The 23704-nt window shown below is 51.3% G+C and overlaps 1 protein-coding gene across 2 annotated transcripts; it reads left to right on the top strand.

Moving 5' to 3' along the window:
• The first annotated feature begins 26 nt into the window (after positions 1-26).
• CAD (carbamoyl-phosphate synthetase 2, aspartate transcarbamylase, and dihydroorotase) lies at positions 27-23061 on the top strand. Of its 2 annotated transcripts, XM_045447375.1 has the most exons (45): positions 27-427; positions 681-820; positions 2674-2803; positions 3910-4052; positions 4220-4361; positions 4565-4736; positions 4940-5125; positions 5309-5421; positions 5758-5903; positions 6167-6298; positions 6438-6671; positions 6805-7026; positions 7231-7419; positions 7715-7839; positions 8014-8144; positions 10908-11020; positions 11709-11953; positions 12165-12411; positions 12773-12871; positions 13059-13283; positions 13364-13546; positions 13750-13968; positions 14283-14450; positions 15047-15229; positions 15358-15462; positions 15888-16127; positions 16358-16439; positions 16730-16896; positions 17064-17228; positions 17401-17532; positions 17743-17944; positions 18305-18495; positions 18597-18737; positions 18963-19064; positions 19514-19610; positions 19892-19942; positions 20231-20275; positions 20380-20549; positions 20660-20734; positions 21254-21466; positions 21643-21768; positions 21965-22120; positions 22208-22309; positions 22506-22600; positions 22697-23061. In XM_045447375.1, the coding sequence occupies exons 1-45, from the start codon at positions 346-348 to the stop codon at positions 22797-22799; spliced, it is 6729 nt and encodes a 2242-aa protein (XP_045303331.1). In that variant the 5' UTR covers positions 27-345; the 3' UTR covers positions 22800-23061. The 2 variants fall into 2 exon arrangements, with proteins under 2 accessions (XP_045303331.1, XP_045303332.1); XM_045447376.1 differs by lacking the exon at positions 19892-19942.
• Positions 23062-23704: the final 643 nt, after the last annotated feature.

Raw genomic sequence — 23704 nt, 5'->3', positions numbered from 1 at the left:
TTGGACTAGTCGGTTGTTTTTCAGGTTTCCCGGGTCTTTGCGGTGGGGCGGCGTTGGGGAGGGCGGGGAGAGGAGACGCCCACCACGCCGAAGTTAACTTGGCCCCGCCCTCTTACGTGCTCGGCCCCGCCCTTCACGCTGCCGGCAGCTCGCGCCGCCGCAGTCTGCGGCTGCCCAGCGCGCCGGGAGCTCCTGCGCCTTCCGCGGCCCGCGCTCCAGCCACCAGCGCTGTTAGCCACGTGGACCGACTCCTGGCGCGCCGACCTCACGTGGTTCTAGCATCGGCTGGGGCTTGCTGCGTTTCCCGCTTCTCTGTGCTCGCCCCCGCCTCTGAGCTCCGTTCCCATGGCGGCCCTGATGTTGGAGGATGGGTCGGTCCTGCGGGGCCAGCCCTTTGGGGCCGCTGTGTCGACTGCCGGTGAAGTGGGTAAGCAAGCTCGGGCCGGCTGCTGACCTCATCCCACTCTCTGCTGCCCCTCTCTGCCCAACCTGCCCTGCCCAAACCCGCCATTTTCCCGCCTGCACACCCAGCCTCCCACCCCCATTTGGTGCCCGTGTCCCCACCCTAGCCCCTTTTATCCCTCAAGGTCAAGGCAGCCTCCGCTGGGGCATTGTCATCGCTCAGGGCAGTGGTGGGAAGGGTGTCCTGCCCAAGCCCCAGCCCTGCCTCTTTCTTGCAGTGTTTCAAACCGGCATGGTCGGCTACCCCGAGGCCCTTACTGACCCTTCCTACAAAGCACAAATCTTAGTGCTGACATATCCTCTGATCGGCAACTATGGCATCCCTGCAGATGAAATGGATGAGTTCGGTCTCAGTAAGGTAGCCACACCCAATGCTTTCTGTACTTTATCTTTTCAAATCAGTGGTTATTAACTGTTAGTCAAGTGAAGACATTGACATTAAGTTAGGCATCCTGGAGAGAACAAAGATACACACTGAAGTGATAATACAAGTACTACCCACAGCTTAAGTACCTTAAGAGGCACAGTGCTGGAGGCCAAGCCAAAGAGTCTGGATTTTGGTAAGGAACCAGTGAAGATTTCTTAACAGTGGTGTGATGGGAGGAATGCTTTAAAATACATAGTAGGAAAGAGACTGGAAATTAGGGCCACACCCTTCTCAGTGGCTGTGGGTCCCAGTTCACCTACCAAACCAAGTTGGTAATCGTCTTGTAAACCTACTTTCCTTGCCTTGACTAATTTTTTTTGCCACTTTTCAGTGGAGTTCTTATCTCTAGATAAGAAAACTCAGTCTCCTCCCACAGTGAGGTTCCACCTATTCCTCCTCCTCTGGAATTTGGAAACTAAGTTGCGCTGTGAAAATTAAAGTAATGAAAAAAGTCCACAGAGATTAATAGTGGAAATCACTGCAGCCTAGATACAGTATTCCTCAAAACTCATTTTGTCCTGGTATTCCACGCTTAGTGGGCCTTTAATTCCTTAATTCACCCTGACATTTAGGAGAGGGAACTCGAGATAAGGAGTGAAAGGACCATTCCTTATCACAGATCTGTAAATACACTGCATTCTAGTTTATAATGCAGTATGTTGGTTAACATATGGCAGTTTTTAGCTTTGTTAGCTGTAGACACACTGACAAAATGAGAGTTTATGAACCTGCAGAATTGAGGCCCATGACAGAACCAGGGTGAGTAAGGCCTCCTAGAGCCTCTAGCCCACCATGGATACTTTTGTGGCACGTGTGCTGTGAATGTCCACATGCAGACTTGTCTTCCTGGCCATGGAGGGTTCTGCCAAACTCTCCTTCAGATCCGTAAAGAACAGTCTCAACATCCATCTTCTTTTAAACCTCTACCACTAAACAGATGTGATTTAAATATACCATTGCCTCCCATGTAAATGACCCATTTCTCTCTTTAATTATTAAATGTTTATCTACTGGGTAGCAAATTTATATTAACTTCATTATTATTATTATTATTATCCCTTACATGGAGGGGGGTAGAATCATGCCTAGCGTTGTACCCTGAACCTTTATTTTTATTTGATGAGGTATTGTGCACCTATCTTATTTTCTGTTTTTACCACATTCTGTAATTGTGATCTTGTTTATTTGCATGTTACCTTATTAATTTTCAGGCTCCGTAAGTAGTAAATTCATATGGTAAGGACAGGGATCTTGTCTTTCTGCATACTCACTGCTCCTCCCCCAACATCTGTTACAATGCCTGGCACTGAGTGGGCACTCTGTAAATGTTTGTTGACTGCTACTGTGTGTCAGCCACCTTGTTTTTGCTGAGTTCACAGTTTGGTGAGGAAGACAACACAAACACATATACGATACAATGTAAGTAGCAAGAACAATAGAAATAGTGAGTTTAGGTGAGCCCCTAAGGAGGAGGCACAAACTACAGTGAGTGAGGGGGTGGTATCTTCACAGAAGTAGGATTTGTAATCTCAGTTTTGGACTAAAGAAAAGGAAGGGAAGGAAAATATTTTCAGTTATTAATCAGGGCCCAGCTTTTGGTGTTTCATATGAGGAACAACATTGTTGGGAAAGGACAAAAGCAGGAGATGCTCGCTGTGTTAAAGGAATGACTGGGTCATTTATTCAGTGTGGGTGAAGTGTAGGGTCTCAGCCGTACGTTGGGAAAAGAAGATAGGAAGATGTGTGGCCCTCGGCCCCTCATACTCTCTTCGTTCCGTCGACAGTGGTTTGAATCCTCAGGGATCCATGTGGCAGGACTGGTGGTGGGAGAGTGCTGCCCCACACCCAGCCACTGGAGCGCCACCCACACCCTGCATCAGTGGCTGGAACAGCATGGCATACCTGGCCTGCAAGGTACGGTGCTAGCACAGTTGTGTCTGGGCAGAACACAGGTGCCTGGATGGAAAGAATCGAGATCTCTTTTGCACTACTGGGGCTCGAGTCTGAGGTTGTGATAGAATGTATCAGATTTGGAAGGTTAGAGTAGGGTCTGGGAATTGGAGAAAGAACTGAGTTCTCACTCAAATGGAAAATTTTGTACATACAAAAGGAAAGAAGAATATAATGAACCCCCCAGCTTCTGTAATCATTAACTGAGGACTAAACTGCACCACCATGACTAGAACCCTCCTAATTATTTTGATGCAGGTCTCCATCGTTGTATCATTTCAGCCACAAATAGTTCACTAATCTATGAAAAAGGAGTCCTTTTTAAAAGAGCCACAGGGGCGCCTGGGTGGCTTAGTCAGTTGAGCGACCGACTTCGGCTCAGGTCATGATCTCACGGTTCGTGAGTTCGAGCCCCGCATCGGGCTCTGTGCTGACGGCTCAGAGCCTGGAGCCTGCTTCAGATTCTGTGTCTCCCTCTCTCTCTGACCCTCCCCCACTCATGCTCTGTCTGTCTCTGTCTCAGAAATAAATAAACATTAAAAAATATTTAAAAAAAATAAAAGAGCCACAATAACATTATGGTACCTTTAAATAAGTAACAATAATTCCTAAATATTCAGGCGATATTTATAGATTTCTCTATTATCTAAATGTTTTTTATTGCTTATTTGAATTTGGATCTAAATAAGATTCATATATTGCATTTGGTTGGTATGTCTAATTTATGGGCATTGTAACCCACTTGACAAAAACAAGTCGGTTTTCCTTTAGAGTATCCCACAAGCTGCATTTTGTCAATTGCGTTCCTGTAGTGTTGTTTAGTGTGTTCTTTTGTCTCCTGATATTATTTTCTGTAAACAAATCTAGAAGTCATGGTTCAATTCAGATGTGATATTTTTAGCAAGAATACTTCATGGTAGTGTACTTCCATCAGGATGGCCCAGGATTTTGATGCCCATAGAACAGCTGTGTGTGACTCAGGGCTCTGGAATGCAGTGCTCCTGAAAGTCTAACCTCATGCATGACTGAGTTGGGGGAGTGTGATCTCTGAGAGTGTGCTATTTTGACAGGAGTGGATACTCGGGAGCTGACTAAGAAGTTGAGAGAGCAAGGGTCTCTGCTGGGAAAGCTGGTCCAAGATGGAACAGAGCCTTCAGCCCTGCCATTCTTGGACCCCAATGCCCGCCCCCTGGTGCCAGAGGTCTCGATTAAGGTACAGAGGTAGAGTGGGAAAATGTTGCAAGCTATATAGCACATCAGTTTTATTCTGTTCCTAACGGGTGAACACTTGAGGGCAAATCAGAAGAGGCCTCAAAGGTAGGGGTTGGTGTGTGTATACTCATTGATTACAACTGCCCGCTCTTGCCCTTTATTCTTCAGGCTCCACGGGTCTTCAATGCAGGGGGCACCCCTCGGATCCTTGCTTTGGATTGTGGTCTCAAGTACAATCAGATCCGATGTCTGTGCCAGCGTGGAGCTGAGGTCACTGTGGTACCGTGGGACCATGCATTAGACAGCCAGGGTGAGTAGCTGGGGTGTGTATAGGGCTACAAACAGGTAGCTTGGGTGGAAGATCTGTCCCTTGGTCCAGTCGCTGTAAGTCAACATGAGTTGCAGGGAAGGAGACAGAGATCAGGGCTTTTGCTCTGATGGTAAAGAAAGGCTGCAAGTTTGTCTCTCTGGTTAAACTACTGGTTTTGACATCATCTTTTCTGCCCACTCCAGAGTATGAGGGTGTCTTCCTGAGTAATGGCCCTGGTGACCCCGCCTCCTATCCCAGTGTGGTATCCACACTGAGCCGTGTCTTATCTGAGCCTGATCCCCGACCTGTCTTCGGGATCTGTCTGGGACACCAGCTGTTGGCCTTAGCCATTGGGGCCAAGACATACAAGATGAGGTGGGACTTGTGGGGAGAGGAAGGGCCTGAACTACTGACATGAGCGGTGGGGAGTCTTGGGGATGGGAATAAAGTTGGTGTTCGTTAGTGTTGAAACAGGAGCAGGGGCTGGTGAGGGTCCTAAGCTCAACAAAAGCTGGGTTTGGTACAATGGTGAAGGGAGGGTGAAGAGGGCCTGTGACTCAGTGTGCTTCCATCTCCAGATACGGGAACCGAGGCCATAATCAGCCATGCTTGCTAGTGGGCTCTGGGCGCTGCTTTCTGACATCCCAGAACCATGGGTTTGCTGTGGAAACAGACTCACTGCCAGCCGGCTGGCTTCCTCTCTTTACCAACGCCAATGATCGTTCCAATGAAGGCATTGTACATGACAGCCTGCCCTTCTTCAGGTGAGCTAGAGTGATTCCGGCAGGGTGACTGGATGTGTACAGCTTGGAAGCCCCGGGGTCTTGAAGATCAAAAAAGGAAGCACAACAGTGGGCCCCAATCATCTATCCTGATGCCCGCTTCCAAGACTACCAGTTCCCAAATCAGGGATAATGGCAGATTTCGTGATCCCATCTCTTCAACAGTGTCCAGTTTCACCCAGAGCACCAAGCTGGTCCTTCAGATATGGAGCTGCTTTTTGATATCTTTCTGGAAACTGTGAAAGAAGCCACAGCTGGGAACCCCGGGGGCCAGACAGGTAAGCCCCTGAGGAGAACTGGGTTTTGTAGAACTAAGTAGAAGTAAGAACAGGGTTGGCTTCAGGATGGGCATAAAATGGGCATGCCCTAGGAAACTGAGATCTGTTTGGGAGGTTAAGGGGATGAGGTGGGAAAGCAACCAAGCCAAGATGATTCATTTACTTCTTCTACTGAAAGGAGCTCCAGAATCAAGAGTCCTGGGTCGTTGTTCCGCGTCTGCCACTCATTAGAGGCATGACCTGTTTTGAATTCTTCTGTAAAGTGTGGGAGTTAATACAGGTGATCTCTCAGGTCTCGTTCAGCTCTAACATTTATGACTTTCTTTGCCTCCACAGTTCGAGAGCGGCTGGTTGAGCGCCTCTGTCCCCCTGGGATTCCCACCCCAGGCTCTGGGCTTCCACCACCACGAAAGGTTCTGATCCTGGGCTCTGGGGGCCTCTCCATTGGCCAAGCTGGAGAGTTTGACTACTCAGGCTCTCAGGTAAAGCAGGTCCATCCCTGCCCCTCTGGGTGTGTGACCCTCAGGAACGGATGGTCTTGAGGAGAGGGCTGAGGCATAAACATGGGTTGTAGGGAGAGAATGAATCAGGAGATCTGGGGAATGTTCAGAAAGGTGAGGTGCTAAGGAAAAGGAGTTGGTTATGAGAGACTGGGAGTACAGGAAGGGAGAGACACGGTGGTGGTTTCAGGCTTGGTAGTCTTGCTTCTGTAGGCGAGGCTGGTACCCCATTTTTGTCTCCCTAGGCGATTAAGGCCCTGAAGGAGGAAAACATCCAGACATTGCTGATAAACCCCAACATTGCCACAGTGCAGACTTCCCAGGGGCTGGCTGACAAAGTCTATTTCCTTCCCATAACGCCTCACTATGTAACTCAGGTATGACTGGCATAAGGCTTGACTGAGGAAGGGACCCACGTGGGCAGGGGTATTCTGTGGTCACTCTGGGTTTCTAAACTTCTTTGATCCACTCTATACCCCCAAGGTCCTAACGTTTGTTATTCCTCTTCTCCCTCAGGTGATCCGTAATGAGCGCCCAGATGGCATCTTACTGACTTTTGGGGGCCAGACAGCTCTGAATTGTGGTGTGGAGCTAACCAAGGCTGGAGTGTTAGCTCGGTATGGGGTCCGGGTCCTGGGCACACCTGTGGAAACCATTGAACTGACTGAAGATCGGCGGGCATTTGCCTCCAGGATGGCAGAGATTGGAGAGCATGTGGCCCCCAGTGAGGCGGCAAATTCTCTTGAACAGGTTCGAGGGGCGGTTGGGGGAAGGTGGAATGATGTCATTTTCTTTGTGTCTTATTTTCTCTGGGGCCAGGAACCCTCTATGCAGCAAGCAGTCGAGGCCTGATCACTGTGTTCATCTCTTCTTCTCGTTACAGGCCCAGGCAGCTGCTGAGCGGCTGGGATATCCTGTGCTGGTTCGTGCGGCCTTTGCCCTGGGTGGCCTGGGCTCTGGCTTTGCCTCCAACAGGGAGGAGCTCTCTGCTCTTGTGGCCCCAGCTTTTGCCCATACTAGCCAAGTGCTGGTAGATAAGTCCCTGAAGGGATGGAAGGAGATTGAGTACGAAGTGGTGAGAGATGCCTATGGCAACTGTGTCACGGTGAGTGATGGAGGTGGGCTGGGAGTAATGTCAGGCAGTATGAGCTCCAGTAAGAGCAGAGGTCAGAGCTGAGATCTTTGAGGGTTCGATGTCCCTCAGACCCAGAATGGGCACTGTCCCAAAAGCAACAGGACCCTGGGATGCAGCCTCTTGCCTCTCTTGACTTCCTTTGGCAGTGACCTCCACGGGATCCTTCTTTCACAGGTGTGTAACATGGAGAATTTGGACCCATTGGGCATCCACACTGGAGAATCCATAGTCGTGGCTCCAAGCCAGACACTGAATGACAGGGAATACCAGCTACTGCGGCAGACAGCCATCAAGGTGACCCAGCACCTTGGAATCGTCGGGGAATGCAATGTGCAGTACGCCTTGAACCCCGAGTCTGAGCAGGTGAGACCCTAGGCCCTGGAGCTGATGTTCTAGCCGTTGGATCTCCATCCATAATTTTGGGTCTTTGAGGCCAGGGGACTCTTTGGCCCTACAGACCTTGAAGTAGAAGTCAGGATTGTCTGTGGTAAGGTTGGACTGGGTTGGGGGTGGTGCTTTTGCTATCTGTGCCTTTGGAGAGGGCTTAGTTTTGTGGCCCTTCTAATACCTCGCCTAGGTGGGCCTTCTGGGCCAGTTATCTGATGTGTGTCTCTCTCTCTCTCTCTCTCTCTCTCTCTCTCTCTCTCTCTCTTTGCAGTATTACATCATTGAAGTGAATGCCAGGCTCTCTCGAAGCTCTGCCCTGGCCAGTAAGGCCACAGGTTATCCACTGGCCTATGTGGCAGCGAAGTTAGCATTGGGCATCCCTCTACCTGAGCTCAGGTACAAGGGTGGGGAAAAGATCACAGAGATGGGGAGGGGAGCTGAAGAAAACATTCATGGGACAAGGAATTTAAAAAAGATATTGGCCTGGATGTGTGGGGTCAGAGGAAGCTATCTGGAAGCTCACTCTACGTCTCCCACTCTGTCCTGACACCTCCACGTGACGGCTCCCAGGAACTCAGTGACAGGGGGAACAGCGGCTTTTGAACCTAGCCTGGATTATTGTGTGGTAAAGATCCCTCGCTGGGACCTCAGCAAGTTCCTCCGTGTCAGCACAAAGATCGGGAGCTGCATGAAGAGCGTCGGTGAGTGAGACGTGCCCCAAGAAACCCTTCCCCAGGTCACTCTATGGGGTCCCAGCAGCCCTAAGAATCTAGAATATCATAAAGTTAATTCCCTGGCATAGGCTTTCAGATCCTATATTAGCGGCAGCTTGGGAACATGGTTTCTCAGAACTCGGACATTTCAAACTCCGTGGTCCTCATCAAGAGTGGGAATCAAAGGCATCTGGAAATCTGTGCCAGAATACACATGCCACCTCCACTCCCCCGCCGTCTGTCAGAATCTCTGTGATGGGGTGATGGCCATCAAACTATCTCCTCTCTCTTGGTTTACAAATAAATAAACTGAGGTGCCCGCAGAAGGAAGGTGACATGGCTGAGTAGAGGGTAGAGCCAAGAACTGAAAACTAGATCCGGTTGCTAGTTATGTGCACCTCTGCCCTACTATGTTGCCTGTCATCGGCAAGACCAGTTTCATGAAATTCTACCCACAGCCTTGCATTGCATTTTGCCCACGGCCTCATCACTAGGTTGTTAATGCCAGTGACAGTTTGTTCTCCATGTGACTTTAAATACTGATGCTTCGGGGAAATGATGCCTGTTGTTTTGTGAACCCTTGTATATCCAAGTTAGCACAGTGGCAGTCGTCGTTAACGCCTATCAGCTTCTCTGGGTACTTTCTGCCATGATCACCCCCCAAATTTTTTAACATGTTTAAGATCAGAGCAGAACATCAGAGCCCTTTTTCATAAAAACAAGGAAATTTAGTAGCGAACAGCATGCAAGCAGTGGTAGAGTATGCTGGAATTGAGTTAATACGCTTCCCTGTAACGTCCCTTTAAGTCACGTTAGACTGTTCTAAAACGTTTCAACCAAAGCAAACATTTCACATACCACAGTGCCACCAGCCAAGGATAAGAGCATTTCATTGTGTTGCAGATATCCATTTACAGAAATAGTAGCCTTTATTTATTTTTTTTTATATATATATTTTTTAACGTTTATTTATTTTTGAGATAATGCGAGAGACAGAGTGCAAGCAGCCAAGGGGCAGACAGAGGGAGACACAGAATCTGAAGCGGGCTCCAGGCTCTGAGCTGTCAGCCCAGAGCCTGACGCCGGGCTCGAACTCACGAACCGTGAGATCATGACCTGAGCTGGAGTCGGAGGCTTAACCAACTGAGCCACTCAGGCACCCCATCAATAGTGGCCTTTAAACAAGCAAGTCTAAGTAAGCTCAGATATTATTTTGGAATTTTTAGAAATCTTACAAGACTGCCAACTTGTTCCTTCTGGAGATGAATTCCTGTTGTGTGAAAATTACGATAAACATGGGAATAAAGCCATAATTAAATTGTTGGTAAAAGAAGTGGACTGAAAATAGGATAAAGATTAATCCCCAGATAAGATGTTTAATGTTTTATATCTATTCAGGTGTTCTTAGAACATGATCTTCTTTGATAACTTTTTGTGACTTTTATCGTGCAAGTAAGATACATGAACCATTGAGAAATTAGTAAAGTAGTTGAACCAAAAAAGAGTAATCCTCTATAGTGTTGTTACACAGGGATTATTTGGGTATATATATGATTCCAGAATCTTCCTAGGCATGTATATGTGAATATGTTGGGTATCTCTCTTACTCAAAATAAGCATTTACGATAAAACCATATTACAAAGGAATTGAACAAAATCATTTATCATTCTCTTCCTTAACACTGCTATTAGCATTTTAGTGTTTTAAAGTTCTTTTGAAGAAACAATTAGGATTGTAAATAGAAAAATACAGTTAGTAAAAAAAGAAAGAAAGAAAACACAATTGGTAAGATGATCCTAGGGTAAATTGTCAGAGGACATTATAAAACTTCGTGGACGAGGAAATCAATAAGCAAATCTGGGGAGTTGTAGGGAGAGGGGAGTTCCCTTTTATTAATAAATAGAAATCTAGCTAAAATGAGCAAATTTAAGAGAAAAATTGTTTAAAACGATTATATGTACTTCTTAGAAGATGGTGAAACTTGTAAACTTGTAAGCATAAACTTCTGTGAAGCAAGTAATACTTATTAAGACCCAGAAAATTCTTACCTATTACTCCTGTACTTCTGCAAGTTTATCCTAAGGAGATAACCCAAAGCACTGAAGAACTCACAGCCTCACTTAGAAGGATGAACACTTCAAAGCTAGGTGTCCTTCCGTAAGTGAGTAGTTAAGTTATGGTAAATCATACAGGAATTAAACTGCTGGTAATAAGGTCACAAAGCAGTGTGGGAACATGGTTATGATAAAGGAAAAAGCATGATAGAAATTGTATGTGTACTATAGTCATATATAAAACATATATTTGAAAGAAGTCCAGGAAGGAATACTCTAAAATGAGAGTTGTGAATGTGATTATTTCTGGATGGGTTCAAAGAGCAGTGGGATCATCTTCCTATTATTCAGACTGTTGAAAAGTTTTAAAGGATGAGACTGATCCCAGATGGTGTCATCATAATAGGAATAAAGCACATAACTGGATAGCTGTCAGTGGTTGGGCCATTGTGATCAGCTGCACTATTTCTAGTATCCACATGTCCATTTTAGGCATCTTAATTTCATAGTCCGTAATAAACACAAAACAGAAAATGGTAAGGAGAGAAGTTCCAGTTTAAGATTGTTCAATAACAAAACACGATACATACCACTGCTTTGGTTCTTGTCCTGAGAATCTTCCAGAATCTTGACTAAATCATAGACATAGGAACCTCCTACCTCCAGGGCCTCAGTTTTCACATCCTGTTCCTCCAGGTGAAGTCATGGGCATTGGGCGTTCTTTTGAGGAAGCCTTCCAGAAGGCTCTTCGCATGGTAGATGAGAACTGTGTGGGCTTTGATCACACAGTAAAGCCGGTCAGTGACATGGTAAGTGGCTCTCTTCCCCTGGCAACACCCTTGAAATGGACCCTCCTCTGTCCCCAGTCTGTGGACATGTTACCATTAATAGCAGCAGTCATTACTAGACATTTGCATTTTTCACTTGGCTCAGAATTTTGTGGTTCCTCTCATCTATTCTATAAGGTTGTATTCTTTTTTTTTTTTTTTAGTAATGTTTGTCTATTTTTGAGAGAGACAGACAGACTGTGAGCAAGGGAGGGGCAGAGAGAGGGAGACAGAATCTGAAGCAGGCTCCAGGCTTCGAGCTGTCAGCACAGAGTCTGATGTGGGGCTTGAACTCACAAACCATGAGATCATGACTCGAGCCGAAGTTGGACGCTTAGCTGACTGAGCCACCCAGGCCCCCCTTATAAGGATGTATTCTTAAACTTGTTTCTGTGGACATTGAAACAAGCCTAGAGAGCTTGTGGAATTTGCTAATACATTAGCTGCACAGCCAGAAAGTGGCAGAGGTAGGATTTACATACAGGTTTTTGCAATTACAGAGTTGCTGCTTTGGCTCCTTTTTTGCAGTGTCTTTTCCTAAAACCGTGTCACTCATGCTCTCAGGCTTTATGAGGTGCTAAAAATAGATTGGGAATGTTTTGCTTAACAATCGTACGTCTCCTCCCTCTGCGCAGTCCTTCCATATCCATCTGTCTGCCCTCCCCATTAGGAGTTGGAGACGCCAACTGATAAGCGGATCTTTGTGGTAGCAGCTGCTCTGTGGGCTGGCTATTCTGTGGAGCGGCTGTATGAACTCACACGCATCGACCGCTGGTTCCTGCACCGGATGAAGCGGATTATAGCACACGCCCAGCTGCTGGAACAGCACCGTGGACAGCCTTTGCCCCCAGACCTGCTACACCAGGCCAAGCGCCTTGGCTTCTCAGACAAGCAGATCGCCCTTGCGGTTCTGAGGTCAGAGGTGGTGGTGAGGGCCTTGGGCTGAGGATGTGGGGCAGAGAATCTTGGTACCAGTGAGGGGCCCTCGGAGAGATTGGGGTGTTTTGGAGGCTTCTGACCTTCATCCCTGGGTTGTTTTCCTCTTAAATTCCTGCCCTGGGATCTCACCCCTTTACTAAGTCTGAACCCCACCAGGGCTATATTTTTGACCCTTCTTCTCCTTTAGCACAGAGCTGGCGGTTCGCAAACTGCGTCAGGAGTTGGGAATCTGCCCAGCAGTGAAACAGATTGACACAGTTGCAGCTGAGTGGCCAGCCCAGACAAATTATTTGTACCTGACATACTGGGGCACCACCCATGATCTCACCTTTCGAACGCCTCACGTCCTGGTCCTTGGCTCTGGCGTCTACCGTATAGGCTCCAGCGTTGAGTTTGACTGGTGTGCTGTGGGCTGCATCCGGCAGCTCCGAAAGGTTCAAGAGCTAGTCTTTCCTACCGTCTTATCTGCTGTTCTATTCTCTTTCAGTTCCAGCAGTTGCCTTACGCCCACATTTAATCCTGGCACTTTCTGTTAATTGCTACGCTTAGAGCTTTGGGAAGAGTGTGGGGGTGGTAGGGGCGGGGGACTCCCCTTAGGCCATCTTGTGCCCCACACAGGGTATGTGTCTTTTCTCCCAATACTTTGTACCTGTCTCTCTAGTGCTTGGCCCCACTTCCCTCCCAAGGCAGGTGTCCCATATAGCTATTTCAGAGAAAGCTTTTTGGCTTTGCCTTAGTTTCTCCATGTTTTTCCTCCCATCTTATAGTTCAATCTCCTCTCCCTCCCTCTCGCAGATGGGATATAAGACCATCATGGTGAACTACAACCCAGAGACGGTCAGCACTGACTATGACATGTGTGACCGACTCTACTTTGATGAGATCTCTTTTGAGGTGAGAGAGTTGAAGGCTGCTCGTTAGCCTGGGTGGCCAGGGTCAAGTGGGAATGGCTGGCTGACTTAAGATTCTTTGGGCTCTGTGGGGTTTGAGGGGACATGGGTAGAGGGTGAGAAGCAGTGAGCAGGAAGGCTCAGATCCCTGACTACCTGCTACCTCCACTTGATTCTCCTGTTGCACTAAGGTGGTGATGGACATCTATGAGCTAGAGAACCCTGAAGGTGTGATCCTATCTATGGGTGGACAGCTGCCCAACAACATGGCCATGGCTCTGCATCGGCAGCAGTGCCGGGTGCTGGGTACTTCCCCTGAAGCCATCGACTCGGCTGAGAACCGTTTCAAGTTCTCCCGGCTCCTCGACACCATTGGTATCAGCCAACCTCAGTGGAGGGAACTCAGTGACCTAGAGGTGGGCTGGGGCTTGGTTGGGGGCTGGAGGCTAGATGCGGTCAGGGGTGAGTGTGACCAACCCAGCTGCACCCTTCTTAGTCTGCTCGCCAGTTCTGCCAGACAGTGGGGTACCCCTGCGTGGTGCGCCCCTCCTACGTGCTGAGTGGCGCTGCTATGAATGTGGCCTACACTGACGGGGACCTGGAGCGCTTCCTGAGCAGTGCAGCAGCCGTCTCTAAGGAGCACCCTGTGGTCATCTCCAAGTTCATCCAGGAGGCTAAGGTAGGGCCTCAAACAAGTCTCTGAGGGCAGCCTCCCCAGCCTCAGAGGAGACTCCTCTCTCTGGTCCTACAACAATTTCTAGGCACAGAAGGCTGGGAAGGATGGGTTGTATCAAGGCTCTTCAAGGAAGGGAGCCTCCTGGGGCAAGTGGGAGAAGAAAATGGTCCCTGCCCTACATCACATTGCCTTCACGTCCCCACTAGGAGATTGATGTGGATGCTGTGGCCCGTGATGGTGTAGTGGCAGCCATTGCCATCTCTGAGCATGTGGAGAATGCAGGCGTGCATTCAGGCGATGCCACACTGGTGACTCCACCGCAGGACATCACTGCCAAAACCCTGGAGCGGATTAAAGCCATTGTGCACGCTGTGGGTCAGGAGCTGCAGGTCACAGGACCCTTCAATCTGCAGCTCATTGCCAAGGTAGTAAGAGGGGGCTAAAGGAAGAGACTAATGGGCATTAGTACCTTCTTGCTCTGTGCTGGCCACAGTGCCAGTGAGCACTCACTGTCTCCTGCCCTCATCAGAGTAGGCCCAAAAGCTGGAGGGAAGGGGCTCCTAGCTAGAGCCCACAGTGTTGTAATGGTTTGTGACAGCCTGTTCACAACCTGATCCCTGTTCCCCTGTTCAAGGTTGATTACCCACAGAATGGTAAATGAGGGAAAGAGTCCAGGTCAGTGGACTAGTGTCAGCAAGCCCAGCTTACAGAAGGTCTGACCAATCCCTGTCTGCTCTAGGATGACCAGCTGAAAGTTATCGAATGCAACGTGCGTGTCTCTCGCTCCTTCCCTTTCGTCTCGAAGACACTAGGTGTGGACCTAGTAGCCTTGGCCACACGCGTCATCATGGGGGAAGAAGTGGAACCTGTGGGGCTAATGACTGGCTCCGGAGTCGTGGGGGTAAAGGTACGGAGGATTGAAACCTTGAGGTTAGCAGTCAGAAGCAGGGAGACATAGTGGGAGAGAGTTCACTTACCACACATGTGAGTCCGCATGTAAACTGAGCACCTATCATGGGCCACAAGGGTGATAAGGGTCTTTGTCCTTTAAGAGCTCACACTAGTAATGGAGACAAGGGAAGTTGGGTTAAAAAATAGCTTGTTTCTAGAACAGTCTATGGTAAACCTGCGTAGTAAAGATAAGACTAAAACGCTATAGGAGTTTACAGACAAGAGATGGCACTTCCAAAAGGAGTAACCTGGGAAGGGCTGGGAGAGGTGGTATTTAAATGGAGTCCTGAAGGGTGGTCAGGATGTTTGATTGGCAGAGCTTGTTGAGGAAGTGTTCCAAGGCCGAGGAATTAGCTTAGTGGAAACTGCCGGAAGACCCGAACTATATTTGAGAAGCAGCTCACCTACTGGTGTAGCGCATAGGCAGAGCAGCAGCAGGCAAGGCTAACCCTGCCGTCTGGCTGAGACCACGAGAAAGGAACTGTGGCGGCTTCTTCTGATGAGGGGAAGTGGGCCCTCCTTGCCTTGGTGTCTCATATCCTGCTCCCACAGGTGCCTCAGTTCTCGTTCTCACGCTTGGCGGGTGCTGATGTGGTGTTGGGTGTGGAGATGACCAGTACTGGGGAAGTGGCTGGCTTTGGGGAGAGCCGTTGCGAGGCCTACCTCAAGGCCATGCTAAGCACTGGCTTTAAGATCCCCAAGAAGAACATCTTGCTGACCATTGGCAGCTATAAGGTACAGAATCCAGAGGCAGGGGCTGCCCAGAGAGGTGGGGGCAGATAGCCTTGGTTCTCTGGGCCTGGGCTGACCTTGAAGTGGAAGACAGAAGAGATACAACCGCATCCTCCTTCTGCTTCGTTCAGAACAAAAGTGAGCTGCTCCCAACTGTGCGGCTGCTGGAGAGCCTGGGCTACAGCCTCTACGCCAGCCTGGGCACTGCTGACTTCTACACTGAGCATGGCGTCAAGGTACCGGGGCTCCCACAACCTACCCCTGCTTTGTACCAGAGAATTCTGTGTTCCCTTGCTTTTTCTGTCATTGCATAAATCCTCTGTATTTCGCATAGAGCAAATAGAGTATACAGAAAAGCAAAGAAAAAATTTTCATTACAGTCTCTCTACCACTCTTAACATTCTGGTGTATTTCTTTCCAGAATATTATTTCTATATGTACATGTATGGGCTCATATTGCACAGTCCTTGATAACCATAGAGTAGATGTTTTTCCTATCAAGAATGTACTCTGCCAATAATAAATAGAGGCAGCCCTGGTCCCCACCCTATAGGTCCTCAGTCTCTTCCTCATGGGTTCCTGGGCTACCTCTCCTCCCTTTGCTGTCCTTCGTGACTCCTGCCAGGTTCAGGTTGGCCCTGACCTTATCTCTGGGCCACAGGTAACAGCTGTGGACTGGCACTTTGAAGAGGCAGTGGATGGTGAGTGCCCACCGCAGCGAAGCATCTTGGAGCAGCTGGCTGAGAATCACTTTGAGCTAGTGATTAACCTGTCAATGCGTGGGGCTGGGGGCCGGCGTCTCTCTTCCTTTGTCACCAAGGGCTACCGTACCCGGCGCCTGGCCGCTGACTTCTCTGTGCCCCTCATCATCGATATCAAGTGCACCAAACTGTTTGTAGAGGTACCTGGGACCTGGGTGCTAGGAGAGCAACAGCCAGTGTTAATGGGACAAGAGGGAGAAGTGAGTGTGCCATGGGGTTGGGAAATCTCAGTATGAAGCAGTTACGGTAATAACCGGGCTTTGGGGCTACAGAGAGAAGTTGGGTATTGGGAGGTAGAGCCTGGTTTATGCAAAACCTACAACTCCTGGGTTGCCCTTAAATCAGAGCTGACTGTGCTTTTCACCTGCAGGCCCTAGGCCAGATTGGGCCAGCCCCTCCTTTGAAGGTGCACGTTGACTGTATGACTTCCCAAAAGCTTGTGCGGCTACCTGGTAAGTGCATCTTTTGGGAGAACCCAGCTTCTGCACACTGGTAGCATCTGGCTCAGAGATCTGGGCTGTGGGACCCACACCCTGCCTGGACTACATAGAGTGTGGGGGCCAGAATCTTTCTCACTGAGCTCTTTCCTCCCACGATCCTCTGTGCCCTTGACTGAGGAACCTTGCCACCTCTCACCCGTATCAGTGGCTGCTCATTTTCCTACCACCCCAGTTCACATCTTTGATGTCCTTTGTGTCTCTGAACCTTCCTCTCTAATCTTGCCACATCCATGTTCTCCCAGGACTGATTGACATCCATGTGCACCTGCGGGAACCAGGGGGGACACACAAGGAGGACTTTGCCTCAGGCACAGCTGCTGCCTTGGCTGGGGGCGTGACCATGGTGTGTGCCATGCCTAATACCCGGCCCCCTATCATTGATGCCCCTGCCCTGGCCCTGGCCCAGAAGGTGAGCCCTTGTACTCCTGCTTCACGGTGATCCAGACGTCTCTGCCTGTCTCCCAGACCCATCCTCCTTGTGCCCTCCCAGAAGCCTAGGAGCCTAGGCCACTGGTTCCCAGGCTGGCATGGATGCCAGGGGGTCTTATCTCATTATCTCATATGTATCTTCCCCAGCTGGCAGAGGCTGGCGCACGCTGTGACTTTGCCTTATTTCTTGGGGCCTCGTCAGAAAATGCAGGGACCCTGGGTGCTGTGGCTGGGTCTGCTGCTGGGCTAAAGCTCTACCTCAACGAAACCTTCTCTGAGCTTCGGCTGGACAACGTGGCCCAGTGGATGGAGGTAGGGAGTGGGCACGTGGGAGGAGGCAGCCAGTGTCCTGGCTTGAGGACCACACAGAGTGGGCTAACCAACAACAGTGAGGTGTCAGGAGCTCTGTGAGGGCTCTGAGCTCTGATGAGCTCAGAGAATTAAGGGCTCTGCACGCTCCCCGATAAATTCTTTCTGTCCCCAGCACTTTGAGACATGGCCATCCCACCTCCCCATTGTCGCCCATGCGGAGCGACAGAGTGTCGCTGCCATCCTCATGGTGGCCCAGCTGACCCAGCGCTCAGTGCACATATGTCATGTGGCACGGAAGGAGGAGGTGAGAATACACGCGGGATCCCAGTGCCCCTTCTGTTTTCTCAGTGACACCCAGAGGTCAGGGTCTCCTTGGGGGCCGGAGGGGGTGGGGAGCAGGGAGCCAGTACCCTCAGCATGTCTGCCCCGTAACTTTCCTAGAGGGGGTGTTGGCTGCGGAGACTTGTAGGGCAGGGCACGAGGGAGGCCCCTTCTAGATCTCCTGTCCCCCCAGATCCTGCTGATTAAAGCCGCAAAGGCCCGAGGGCTGCCAGTGACCTGTGAGGTGGCGCCCCACCATCTGTTTCTAAGCTGCGATGACCTGGAACGCCTGGGGCCCGGGAAGGGCGAGGTCCGGCCTGAGCTTGGCTCCCGCCAGGATGTGGAGGCCCTGTGGGAGAACATGGCTGTCATCGACTGCTTCGCCTCAGATCATGGTGAGAGGGCCCACAGTGTACCTTTCTGCCCAGCAGGGCTCGTGCCCCAGCTCAGGGCCCCTGGGCTCTGTGAGGATAGAAAGGACTTGACCTTTGTAGCACAGTGCCTGGGCTGTGATGGGTGCTTGATAAATGCTCCCTGAAGGAACTAATGAGCAAATGATAAAAATTATAAATGAGAGAACATGGGTAAAAGGTGTAGTCCCCGGAAGGTGGCAGCTGTCATGGTTTATCTGTTTTCCAAATAACCAGAGGAGAGGAGCATTAAGATGTGTAGCGAGGCAGTGCAATCCTGGTGGCCTGTGTGACTCCCCAGATGTGGAGGCGATGGGGCCTGAGGGTGCTACTCTCTTCCTTCAGCCCCCCACACCTTGGAGGAGAAGTGTGGGCCCAGGCCTCCACCAGGCTTCCCGGGGCTGGAGACCATGCTGCCGCTGCTGCTCACGGCTGTCAGCGAGGGCCGGCTCACTCTGGATGACCTACTGCAGCGGCTGCACCACGGTCCTCGGCGGATCTTCCACCTGCCCCCACAGGAGGACACCTATGTGGAGGTGTGGGCGTGTGGGCGGCTGCGGAGGGTGGGCGGCTCTCTATCCCCCGCAGCTGTTCCAAGGTGTGGCCCTACCCTAGCATCACCCGTGACTCTGGGCAGGTGGATCTGGAGCATGAATGGACCATCCCCAGCCACATGCCCTTCTCCAAGGCCCACTGGACACCCTTCGAAGGGCAGAAGGTCAAGGGCACCGTCCGCCGTGTGGTCCTACGAGGCGAGGTGGCCTATATTGATGGGCAGGTATGTGTGTGGCCTGAACCCCATCCCAGTAGTGACTTCCTTGGTGCCATTGTCAACTTGCTCTGGCACATCTCTGTGGTTCCAGCACCTCCTCCAGCTGCCCTGGACATGGGTGGGCACAGGTCCCCTGAGGCGTGTTTCCTTTTTGCTGGCTTCCATTGCTTTAGGGTCTCAGTCCAGCTCTTTGCCCCTGCTCACTCGCCTGCTCCTGCTTTCTGTCTGCAGGTCCTGGTGCCCCCGGGCTATGGACAGGATGTACGCAAGTGGCCTCAGGGGGTTGTTCCCCAGCTCGCACCTCCAGCCCCTGCCACCAGTGAGATAACCACGGTATCCACAGTGCTTTGGGACTGGAGGGGGGTGTTGGGGGATGTGGCCAGGAACAGCCAGCAGCACAGATGTTATAATTAGTGGTTTAGGGGTGGAAGGCTCTGTAGTTGACACTAAAAGTCCCCCACCTATCTCTTTGTCTACTACAAAACATAGACTTCACTCTCAGTTTAGGAGATTACCTACCTAGGGGAAGCACAAGCCCCTTATTAACCCAACCAGAGGTTTATCTGAGGGCCTGTCATGGGGCTAGCACACACCTCTAGGAGGCTAGTTGGTCTTCCTGTGCCACAACAGCATAGCAGAGGGATGAACCTGAGGGGAGATGGTGGAGAACGGGGTCCATTCCATTCTCGCTACGGATAGTGAGCAATTCAGCTTTTCTCGAGGAATTAAATTTGAGGAGTTGGGTCAGTACTTTTTAAAATGTGAGACCTATATCTCTCCAGACACCCGAAAGGCCTCGCCGGGCTATCCCAGGGCTTCCCGATGGCCGCTTCCACCTGCCTCCCCGAATCCACCGAGCCTCTGACCCAGGTCTGCCAGGTAAGAGGGGGGTCCTGTGACACGGAGGATGGAGCCACCTGGACTCAGAGATGTGTAGGGACAGGCTTCTCTTCCCCCAATGTCCCCCTGAAGGACTGGGGTCGGGCTCACAGCCCCCCCCCCACCCCCCAGCACCTCACTTTGGTCCACTTACCCTGTTCTTCCTGCCTTTCCTTCATACTACTAGTCTGACCCGCTGTACCTTCCTTTGCCTAAATCAGTCTGCCCTCTGTGAGGTAGGTACCCCACAGCTTCTCACAGCCCTTTCTTGTTGTGGGCAGCTGTGTTCCTCCGCCCAGGAGCTGGGATCCCACGGGGCAGCAGAACGTGGGGTAAATCCAGGTTACTGGTTGGTGTGAGCCTGGCCGTTCCCCTTGCCTAGGATCCCTTTGCCACTTGGGCGGGCCCTGGGAGGGCACCACTGCTCTCACACAGCAGCCCCCGTGGGAAATCACTGGTGTGTCCCCAGGGCTACTGATCCTTGTTGTCCCCTAACCTGCTATAGCTACTGTTGTGTGAGTTGGTTTAACACAGACGCTATGATCCAGAGTGTGGGGAAATGGGGGTTCTTCACAGACCTTAGTTGCAGGCTTATATCTGTCCTGTTGCCCTATTTGTAGCTGAAGAGCCAAAGGAAAAGTCCTCTCGGAAGGCAGCTGAACCAGGTGAGACTTCCCCAGAGCCCATGCTCACTTCGGGGACCTTTCTGACCTGACCTCTGTAGGAGGAGCCCTCTGACCCACCTCTTCTGCCCCGTCCCTCACTGCAGAGCTCATGGGAACCCTTGATGGCACCTGCTACCCTCCACCACCAGTACCTAGACAGGCGTCACCCCAGAACCTGGGGACCCCTGGCCTGCTGCACCCCCAGACCTCACCCCTGCTGCACTCATTAGTGGGTCAACATATCCTGTCTGTCCAGCAGTTCACCAAGGATCAGGTGCCTGGGGGAGGGAGGATGGGGACACCCAGAGCTTTGAGAATCTGAAAAGTTGGGGCTAGGACCTCTGGGGTCCACTGCCTTTCCAGCTGACTTGGTGTCTTTTTTAGATGTCTCACCTGTTCAATGTGGCACACACACTGCGTATGATGGTACAGAAGGAGCGGAGCCTCGACATCCTCAAGGTCAGGGTCAGGGCTGTGGGCTACAGATCCAGGACCCCGGCAGAGGGATCTCCCTCTCCTGCCATAGGTCACCTTGTGTGAGTCCAGATCCTCCACTATAAGTTGCTCTGCCTTCTTTCTTCTGGAAGGTCCTGCTGACCTAGACCCCTGACCCCCACATGTTTGCTCTCCTCTGACCAGTATTTAGCTGATATGTGAGGCCGAGTGCCGGTGCATCAGCCTGCTAATCTGGTCACTTGCTCTGTGCAGATGTATTCAGTGGGATAGATCTGGGGTGTTTCTGTTTCTCCCAGAGAATGAATATTTCATTCAGATATTTACCAGCGGTGTTTTGGAGGCAGAGCCTTTAGCTCAGAGCGATGCTAATAGAAATGTCAAGGTTAGGACAGATCACAAGGAGGTTTGCAGGGAGTTCTCTCAGTGTCCCTCCTGTGTAAGTGGGCGAAGCAAGCAGCAGCCTATACTTTCCCCAAGATGAACACACACTTTCACACTGAATCTTGGCCCTCCCCCGCACAGGGGAAGGTGATGGCCTCCATGTTCTACGAGGTGAGCACGCGGACCAGCAGCTCCTTTGCAGCAGCCATGGCCCGGCTGGGGGGCGCTGTGCTCAGCTTCTCAGAAGCCACGTCTTCAGTCCAAAAGGGTGAATCCCTGGCTGACTCTGTGCAGACCATGAGCTGCTACGCCGACGTTGTTGTGCTTCGGCATCCCCAGCCTGGAGCCGTGGAGGTGAGGCCAGCTGTCCACTGGACAGGGTTGATTGGGATGGATCCAGGGACATGACTGCAAGTCTCTGGTTGGGCCACATGGGTGAGGGGACCCAAGAAGAGTGGGACTCAGGCAGGGAGCAGGGGCCACTGGGATGCAGAAGACAAGGCTCTCCTTTCTTATTCCCATTTTCACAGCTGGCAGCCAAGCACTGTCGAAGGCCAGTGATCAATGCTGGGGATGGAGTTGGAGAGCATCCCACGCAGGCCCTGCTGGACATCTTCACCATCCGGGAGGAGCTTGGGACTGTCAATGGCATGACGGTGAGCGCAGTGGCAGGAGTTGGGAGCCTGCCCAGGCAGGGTCTGAAGAGGGGGGGCAGTTGGGCAGTACCTTCTCTGTTCCGAGGCATGCTGCATCAGGGAGGCCTGTGTCCTGATCCTGAGACTGAAAGTTTTGAAGTGGGGGGACAAGGTGCTTGATCTGGGGGCCCTCTTGGTGATCGGGTTCCTCCCCTAGATCACAATGGTGGGGGACCTGAAGCATGGACGCACGGTGCATTCCCTGGCCTGCCTGCTCACCCAGTACCGTGTCAGCCTGCGCTACGTGGCACCTCCCAGCCTGCGCATGCCACCCAATGTGAGGGCCTTTGTGGCAGCCCGCGGCACCAAGCAGGTGAGGCCCTGGGAGGCCATGGGGAGCTGCGGATTGGGCAATGAGAGCCTGGCACTGCATTCACTCTGACTCTGCCTCCCCCTCCAGGAGGAATTTGAGAGCATTGAGGAAGCGCTGCCCGACACTGATGTGCTCTACATGACTCGAATCCAGAAGGAACGCTTTGACTCTAGTCAGGAGTATGAAGCTGTGAGTACCAGGGCTGAGGCGAGGCCAGGGCTGGAGCCGTGGGGCATCCAGGCTAGTGGCCAAGAAGGCTGGGCCCCAGGAGCTTGATTGGGCCTCTTGGTTGTGATAACTGCATGTGGGTGTGGAAGGAACCCTGGAGGAACCCTACGGCCACCCTGGCCCTGAGGTGCTGACAGGGCCCCCGTCTGCCTCGCAGTGCTTTGGCCAGTTCATTCTCACTCCCCACATCATGACGCGGGCCAAGAAGAAGATGGTGGTGATGCACCCGATGCCTCGAGTCAATGAGATAAGGTGACACGGCTTCAAAATTGAGGATACACCAGGGCTGGCTGTGGGAGGACACTTAGTCTTGGACAGGCTGGGGTAACTGTTTTCTTTCTCCTGTAGCGTGGAGGTGGACTCGGACCCCCGAGCAGCCTACTTCCGCCAGGCCGAGAATGGCATGTACATACGCATGGCTCTGTTAGCCACTGTGCTGGGCCGCTTCTAGGGCCCAGCTCCTCAGACTCTTCTCGTCAGGCCCAGCTGCTGGGCACAGATTCTGGTGCCCCCCACGGGGGCAGCACACTTAGGAGATGCTCTGGGGCGTCCAGGCAGCTCACGTGCTCACACATACACATGCAGACCACACTTGGGCACTGGACTGGACTGGAGCGCTCTAGCATGGGGGTAGGTCCCCATCTCCTTTATTGCACCGCAAACCTGTAAAGTCATTTTTCTACTGACTTAATAAATAGCTAAGCTGCTTGTAAGTGCCTATTTCCTTGCATGTATCCTGGCTTCAGCATAGAACACGAAGTGTAGTGGGCAGGACTTCTGGAAATTTCGAACAGCTGCCCAAATCCAAGAGCAGCCTTGCTGGGCAGGCTCTTGCTCTGGCCAGGGCTGAGCAGCGGGACTCAGCATTTTCAGAGTCGTGGCTCTTTGGGGTTCTGGGCAGGGGTGTGCTGTTCTGTTGGTGCTGAGTCCTGTGCTACACTGACAGGTGTCCAGTGTCCTTCCTCAATTAAGTTGCACTCAGAGTTCTGAGTTATGGGAAAAGGAATGCCAAACAGCTGGGTCCTCTGGTGAGGCCTTCACTCTTCTCTCTTCTGTCTGGTTAGTTCTCTCCTTCAGAGGCTGAGGTGGCCATTGCGTCCTCAAAACCTGGCCTTGGAGTTCAGCTACCATCACTGTTAGGAGCCCCTCCCACCTACTATCCCTGGGAGCCTCTGGCTGACGCTGGACGTTCCAGACTGGACACGGGCAGACGCTATGGAGGCTGAAGAGCACTTGGCTTAGAGACCGTGGGATTGGGGACTGAGGTGGAGTAGCTCCTGTGTCTTTGCGGTTCAGGGCTTCTGTGGATCATACAAAGTACGTGAGCTATTCCATTCCATTCCATGCACGTTAGCA

Source organism: Leopardus geoffroyi, chromosome A3 (genome assembly GCF_018350155.1).
Source record: "Leopardus geoffroyi isolate Oge1 chromosome A3, O.geoffroyi_Oge1_pat1.0, whole genome shotgun sequence".
Lineage (NCBI taxonomy): Eukaryota > Metazoa > Chordata > Mammalia > Carnivora > Felidae > Leopardus > Leopardus geoffroyi.
Note: the sequence above shows the minus strand (reverse complement) of the source record. Positions and strands in the feature narration are given on the sequence as shown.